The sequence below is a fragment of the Tigriopus californicus genome, chromosome 8 (assembly GCF_007210705.1).
Source record: "Tigriopus californicus strain San Diego chromosome 8, Tcal_SD_v2.1, whole genome shotgun sequence".
Classification (NCBI taxonomy): domain Eukaryota; kingdom Metazoa; phylum Arthropoda; class Copepoda; order Harpacticoida; family Harpacticidae; genus Tigriopus; species Tigriopus californicus.
Genome location: NC_081447.1, coordinates 71294 through 79361, shown reverse-complemented (window position 1 = coordinate 79361; position 8068 = coordinate 71294). Strand labels below are relative to the sequence as shown.

The 8068-nt window shown below is 42.8% G+C and overlaps 1 protein-coding gene across 1 annotated transcript in view; it reads left to right on the top strand.

The window, feature by feature from the left end:
• The first annotated feature begins 5310 nt into the window (after positions 1-5310).
• Positions 5311-8068, top strand: part of LOC131885282 (neprilysin-2-like) — a 51134-nt gene continuing 48376 nt past the window's right edge. Inside the window, exon 1 of the mRNA XM_059233298.1 lies at positions 5311-5788. Coding sequence (XP_059089281.1) covers positions 5456-5788 — 333 coding nt within the window. The 5' untranslated portion in view covers positions 5311-5455. The remainder of the gene's footprint in view (positions 5789-8068) is intronic.

The window sequence follows — 8068 nt, the reverse complement described above, 5'->3', positions numbered from 1 at the left end:
TATATAGGCCCCCTTCTTGTTCAGTAAGCTCTTTTATGTCAGCTCTCAAATTCACTGGAAATGAGTTGGATAAGGCAGTTTGCTCGAAGGTTTTCTTTTTGGGGACTTCAATTTTCCGGCTAGCGTTGTAGAGTGGGAGGCTAGTCCAGATGGGTATATTCCCGTATCGAAATCGACATCTCTGTCGTTCGAAAAGCTGGAGGAATTTGCGATCTTTCGCAATCTCTCTCAGCATGTTGGTGTAGCCACCAGAGTGAATAGCGTTCTTGACTTGTTTTTTTCCAGTGACCCTGATCTGATCCAGTATGTCCATGTGACACCAATTAATCTGTCAGATCATCATGTTCTTGAGATAGGGTCGACCATTACTCAAAAGCCGGCGTGCTCTAGAGTAAAACCGGTCAAAAAGGTCGGTTTGGCTAAGTTCAAATTCAAAGATGAACATTGGCCGTTGATTATAGAAAGGTTAGAAGAGCTTGATCTCATTTCAATGTTGAAAAAGGAATCGTCCATAGATGTAACCTTAGACAAAATGATTCTAGTTTTTGAGGACGTCTGTTCCACTCTAGCAATCTCTGAATGTGTTGCACAAGGCGGGGCAAAGTCTAAAATTCCGAAGTATAGGAAGCAATTGTTTAAATGGAGTTGAAAATTAGCAAAAAGGATCCAGACCACTTTGAATCCAGTAGTTGTGGCTAGCCTTCAAAGAAAATTGGATTCAATCCAGGGTAGATATAAAGGCCTCCATTGAGACCGATCAATTGAGGAAGGAAAGTAGAGTTGTTCAAATTTCAGGATGCTTGAAAGACCATCAGGGACTTGAGACTCTCGAGCTCCCCTGGCCCTGATGGAGTGTCATCTCAGTTTCTGATGGGATGCTCACAGGTTCTTGCTCCTGCTTTCTCGTACTTGATGTGCTGCATCTTGGCCCAGGGCCAGTTCCTCTCTTCTTTCTTGGGCTCCTTCATTGTTCAATTTGCTGCCCTCAAATATTCGTAGGGCTTATGTAGGCTTTGATCCAGTAGCAGGATTTAAGTCAGACTTGGATAAGTTTTTGACTAAAATTGCGGATCAACCTTACTACAGGAACAAGCTAACATCAATGGAATGGAATAGAACAAAAGAAGGTTTTAGAACCCAATTTTGCATTGAAGATAGGAAACTAAACTGATTGTAAACAACAAGAAAAATCGACTACATTTACAAGTACATGAAATGAACAGACTAAACAATAAAAACAGAATGAACTACTCCTTAAGCCAAAAATGCATGAAATATCCTGGAATGGGGATAAAAGATATTGACAGACGAAAAGAGTGAAATACGACATGAACATAATAATAAAAGATATAAGACTAAAGTACTAGAGATAGAGATAGGAAGAAATGAAAGCTAAAGAACAGAAGTGCCTTACCTTAAGCAGCCACGCGACCACTTACACAACACAACACACTCAGACCGGCCGTTTGAAAAGATCAGGAACAACAAAATGTTGCAACTGCACTTAACTGAACTTTCAAGTTCAAAGATGAACATTGGCCATTGATTGTAGCAAGATTAGAAGAGCTTGACCTGATTTTAATTCTGAAACAGGAATCGTCCATCAATGCAGCCATTGATAAATTAGTTTCAGTTTTAGGGAAGTTTGCTCCAGTTCAGCAATCTCTGAATGTGTTCTGAAAGGTGGTACACTGACAAAAATTCCAAAATATAGGGAGACTTTGTTCAAAAAGAGTTGCAAACTAGGAAAAAGGCTGAAGAGCAGTTCGAATCTAGTAACTGTGGCTAGTCTCCCAAAAAAATTGGACGTAGTTCAAGGTGAGATTACGGCCTCCATCGAATATGACTAGTTACAAACTGAGAGTAAGGTTGTTCAGGAGGTCACGTCGAACCCTAAGGCTTTTATCTCTTATGCGAACTCTAAGAGAAAAATGAAACACTCTGTTGGGTCTTTTAAAGTTGATGGGGAAGCCATTAGCAATGTAAAGACAATGGCTAACATGCTTGGAGATCAGTTCTCCAATGTGTTTTCAACCCCACTGTGTTCAGAAGCAGCAGCTCATTGCTCTGAAGATGGGTTTTTTGAGATTGACAAGGTCAGTCAAGTCAAGTTGAGCGTTTAGATGATCTTGTGGGCACAGATCAAGATGCTTTAGAGGCCATCAGGGACTTGAGGCTTTCAAGTTCTCCTGGTCCTGATGGCGTGACGTCTCAGTTTCTGATGAGATGCTTACTGGTTCTTGCTCCTGTTTTCTCGTCCTTGATGCGTTGCATCTTGGATGAGGCCAAGATTCCATCTTCACTAAAGTTAGCTCACGTTGTTCCAATTTTCAAAGGGGGAGATAAGTCGCTCTTGTGTAATTATAGGCCGATTTCTCTCACTTCGAATATTGCGAAGGTGTTTGAGAAGGTCATGAAATTCAACAAACTTGTTGAATTTCTTGATATTCATGAAGTCCTTCCTCTTAGCCAGCATGGGTTCCGAGCACAGTTGTGCACGGTTACCCAACTGATTGAACATATTGAGCAGATTATTGAGGGACTAGAGAGCCATGAATCAGTTGATGTAGTTTATCTCTACTTTGCCAAGGCCTTTGACAAGGTAGATCATGGTCTTTTAGTTAACAGGCTCCATGAGATTAGGATCCATAGCAGGGTTCTCAATTGGCTAAAAAGTTTCATTTCGGAAGCAATTGTTAAGGTTGAGGGATCCCTTAGTGACAAACATGATGTCAAGTCAGGCGTTCCCCAGGGTTCAATCTTAGGGCCCCTCCTTTTCATAATATTCATTGGCCCGCTTCAAAAGTTTAGTATTACCGCCAGTCTCTCTTCTTATGCTGACGATACAAAGTTAGTTTCTGGTAGGAATGGCCAAGATTCCAGTAGCCTTGCAAAGACTTAGAGCGAATCTTCGTAACTGAGAGTAATATGGAACAAGATGGGGTCTATACATTGTTACAATAGACAGATCAAGACCTTGTAGATGACAACTAAGACCTCTACTTCTCCATTCGACATCTGTACACGATTAATTTGCAAATCATTCCTAACATATAGGCATTGACGCCCATGTGGAAATATTGGATTATTAGGGCGTATCTTATCACAATGTACTAAGTTGAAACCAACTATGGTTAGTTCTTCTAAGATCTTAACTTTTGTGCTGTCCTGTTTAGAAATCAGACAATGCACGTTCAAATATAGCCCCTTTACATGTCTCTCTTTTTACGGATCAAGTTCACAAGATCTTGGACCATCCTCTCCAACTGTAAAAAATCCCTCTAATCAACAAAGCTACGTTCTACTGGAGGCAAAACATGAGCTAACGGGGACGGTTGGGTTTGAGGAATGGGTTGGGCAGCTACATTTGAATACGAACGTATTTTGGGAATAGGGGTGGGGCAAGGAATATTAGGGAGGAGAGTGTTTATAGGAATAGGGGTGGGGCAAGGAATATTAGGGAGGAGAGTGTTTATAGGAATAGGGGTGGATTGGGTATTTGAAGGAAGAGGAGGAAATTGGGAGAGAGGGTGGGGGGTAGGANCACACCCAATATCAAGGACCAGATTCTAATTACACCTCTTTGTCCCACGTGTGGCCATGGCCAACACGAAAAGTGTTATGCCAAAGCAAAAGAATGCTTCAACTGCGAAAGGTTGATCATTTCCAACGAGAATGTCATCCCGTGTGGATGATTGCTCTCCAGATGCACCCGCATCCCATGGCTCTCCACCTCCATGGAGCAAGACCACCGTCCTGAGCGTCACCACGTTTCATCGCCTTACTCTTGTAGTCCAGCTATGGCACACATTCCATTGGTATCTTCCCTTAATCGAGACTCAGCACTCTTATCCCTACACTTCTCTTCTGAGTTATGGCTGTATCTCCAAAATTCTTGCTGTCCTTGACACAGATGCTTCCCCTTCCAGCCGCATTTGTTTTGGGAATTTCTATCGGACCCTCCATGTTCCGGCCGTACATGCATATTTGCGGCAGCTCTTATCTGAATTAAAGGTGGAGCAGTTTCCAGATTTAGAAAATGCTCCTCAGTGTCAACACAGTTAATCTGCACGCATCCATTTTTAACCTTGAAAGCCAGTATCAATTCAAACTTTCTTCTTCTTCTTTTAAGGGAATCCAGTCTCAGCACCCCTAACCCGTCTCCATTGAATAGGCTTTGAAGTTCAGGCATCCATTTTATTGCTCTTCTTTGTATAGACTCAATCCTCTGAATGTCCCCGTTCAATAACGGAGTACACACTGGTGTATCACACTCTTCAAGGGGTCTTATGTAGGTTTTATAGAGAAAGGATCGGACGCGTTTGCTTCTGATTGAAAAGGGCCTTTTGAGCATTCCCTGCATCCTCGTACCGAGCCGTACAATGAGAAGAAAATGTGTTTCTTGGGTCAAAAGTCACACCCAGATCGCATTGGGTTTCCACGCCCAACTTGAATCCGTTCATTTGGTAAAGGCCTTGAAGTGGATAAACGTGGACGTCTTTGGGTTTAAAATCATCTCGCTTTCTTGAGACCAATGCTCAATTTCGTCAAGATTAGTTAGAAGAAGAGTCTTTTGGTGTAAAGATCTTAAGAAATACTTTTGCATCCTCCGCAAATTTTACTTCTACTTATCCGTTCATGGTCTGCAAGAGTCGATGAAGTAAATGACCAATAATGAGGGCTTTGAGACACTTCCTTGTGGCACTCCAAAGTTGGACCTTCCTGAATTTCGAGCATTCCCCACTTACTCCACTCTTTGCCTTCTATTCATCAGCCTATCCAAGATCTATATGCAAGAAGACGCCTTCTAATTCCCGCCGATGAAAGTTTGTCCCTTAACAAACTATGACTAGTTTCTAATCAAGATCATACCCTAATTTTACCCAGTGGTATCTAAGCGTGCTCCTTGTTGACACGGAAAAGCTTTTTTTGAAGAAAAGTATGTTCAATTTGTTTTAGACGAGCACATTTTAATCTTAACCAGAACAACATAAAGGAAATAGATTGTAGTTGTTCCTTATTGTTATGCATTATAGAAAGATGACTACAAAATGCGTTTGGAAATTTCCCTCGGAACCTGGTTAGGCTTTTGAATCACCGTTCAACATTAATTTCACAAATCATAGGTGAATAAACTTGAGAAGCATGTGATGTTTTCACCTAAACAGGTACTCTGAACGTCAATTTAGGTGTGTCTGAATTCAGTGAGTGTTAAAGCGAACGTGACGTGATAACTATTGCCTTAATTTCCAAGATCTATCATCTCGTGAATTGCCCTTTAATAGAAATGCTTTTTCACTATGTACCATCACGTTGTCGCACACTTTAAAGCTCCTTTGTAAGACTTGGAGGACACTATGACAGGTTCAAAACGTTCGATCAGGAAGAAAGATCTTGATCGGCTCATTTTTAATCATATACATTTTCCAAACACTTCTTTTTGTTTGTTGTGAGAATGGTCCAACCTAAAGGGAATTCTCTTTTGGATTTAAATACCCACTCCGAACCTTCAAATTTGCCTGAGAAAGCGACATGGTGGAAGAAATCAAAGAACGTGATTCTAGTGCTGGTATTTTTACTCATGTCTGCTCTGTTGGGTGCTTTTGTGGTGAACACAGTTATCAATGGGATTCTTGAAGATTGGATCGGGATTAACCTTCGTTGGCAGCGAATGTGCATGTCTAAGGAGTGCGTCTCGGCGGCTCATGAGCTAATTGAAAATATGAATGATCAAGTCCATCCTTGTGACGATTTCTACGATTTTGCGTGTTCCCAATTTGTCACACGGGTAAGTTTTTGACTTTCAAATAAAGCACTGAAGCTTACAAAAAAATGGATGACACTCTTCGACAAAAAAAAACAAAATACGTAATTTGACTATCAAAGGCAAATTGTTGAACATGGCATCTACTGATTAGAACTGATGTGGTTAATCATCCAAAAAGTCAAAAGCTTGTCCAAATCGGAATTAAAAGGATCACATACTGTCTACGAGTTTTAGAGCAAAGCAAATTTTACAATAGGTGAGCCTAGGAGAAAAGGAAATAGGATGTCATTTTTCAATCTTGAGCTCTTAGTAAGAGAAGAGTCATTCCATCCGAGCCACTTAAGGTATTGTTTGGAGCACATTTTTTGCTTTAGTTCGGCAGCAGGGTATTGGGCCAATCTTTTTCCCTTGCGCATACCTTGCGTTACTCCCTTACAACAAATGTTGTTAAGTATTGCTCCCTATATTATTCTTGGATCATCCCTCCATATATCTACATTTGATGTTCAATGTCGACTCTGCTATTGCAGCCTTTTTCCCTTTTAGCTGACTAGCAAATAAATACTTGTCATTCTGCTCTCTCACTTGCTGGATTTTTCCCATTCTGTCCCCGCATTTCTGCTTCGTTCTCTTCCATCCTTACATGGCACAGTCGTCCTGTGACAGACTGCGTCCAACGGGTTTACAAAGCCTCTAGCTCTCGGATTTGAACTCAGATAGGCATTTGCCACACTGCACTATTCTGGGTTACTTTTTGGTTTCTTTCTTGGACGGAGCCTTTCACTGTCACTGGGAGGTCAAGATTATCATCTCCCATAGTAGACACTTTTCGTCAGGACTGGAATGTCCAAGCCACCATGGCATCTCCCTCAGCACCGACCATCAAAAGAAAACTCGTGGTATGTCGAAAAGCAGTACTTTGGGACGACAAGTCCGTGTTGGAGACTGCCAACAGGGATGCTTCCACCGTGGAAGACGCTGCGTTACGGGACACGGTTAGCTCGTTTTTGGCCGCAATCCGAGAGGTTGATGAGCATCTTGAGGATTTTGGCCGGGCTGACACCAACGCCGAGACTGTGACAGAGATCAAGGCCATTGACGATGAGATGGAGCTTGAGCAACAACAAGTGCGTGGGGCGGCGATGACGCAAACCTCGACCCCAACCATCTCAACCACTAAACCGAGAGTCATGATCAGGGAACAGATGGGCCTCAAGCAGGTCTAGCTCGATAGTACCTTCTCGCCACAGGAGTTCACTGCGTGGCTGCGGAAATTCAATTCTTATCATTTGTCTTCCAATATGAACACTCTTTTGCTACCGGAGGAGCACTTATACCTTCTCACGCAACTCAAGATGGGACTTGCCAATTTCGTAGCCGCTGGCACTTCATCCACGTCCACAAGGCACAATTGCTATGAGATATTGAAAGCCAGGTTTCTCGAGGTGTATCCAATCTTCCAACGCAAATGGTCATGGTTCAAGGTGTCCATGTCAAACAGACAAACTTTTCGAGAAGTCTACAATGCTCCGAAGACGCGTGGTTTGGAGGCTGAAATTGAGAGCAGGATGAAAGATGATTGGATGATATTTCGCCTCCTCGGCATGGCCTAGGCAAGGCCGTTGTTACAATACAACTTACTGAAACTCAAGAATCCTTTGCTGCAAGATTTGGTGGATTCAGCCGCAGCTTTCAAGGTCGCTCATTCCTTGCAGGCAACGACGACTCTGGCTGCGACGCTCATTGTCATGGAGGAGACAGATTTTGAATCGGATGCGGGACTCAATGCGGTAGGTGCAATAAAGTGTCCGAATTGTGGGTGCAAACAGCACTCACCATCATTCTGTTGGGCATGAACTATCATCTGCAATAACTGCAAGAGAACCGGCCATTTTGTTAAATATTGCCAGCTACGCCCAACCATGGTCAAGGACACGCTACAGGTCGCAGCCGAGGACGTGGCTGGCGAGGTCAAGCTCCAGGAAACTACGGAACCGGCGCCAATCCAGAAGCGATCAACGTAGTCTAGTTGTTGACTGCCGAGGTCAGCAAAGATGAGGCACAAATTTACGTGATTAACCCTGGCCTTCAGAAAACACCAAGGACGACCAAACTTTGCTACCTTGAGCTCGAAACACTAACGGTCTGAGTGCTGCCGGATTCTGGGGCTGTCCTATCAGCTTTTCCTCTCACCTTTTTCCAGACGGTTTTCATTATCTCTTGGAGAAGAATCAAATTGAACTGATTTCGGATAGTGGATCACGACTAGCAAACAACAGCTATTTTACCTTCTCTCTCCGG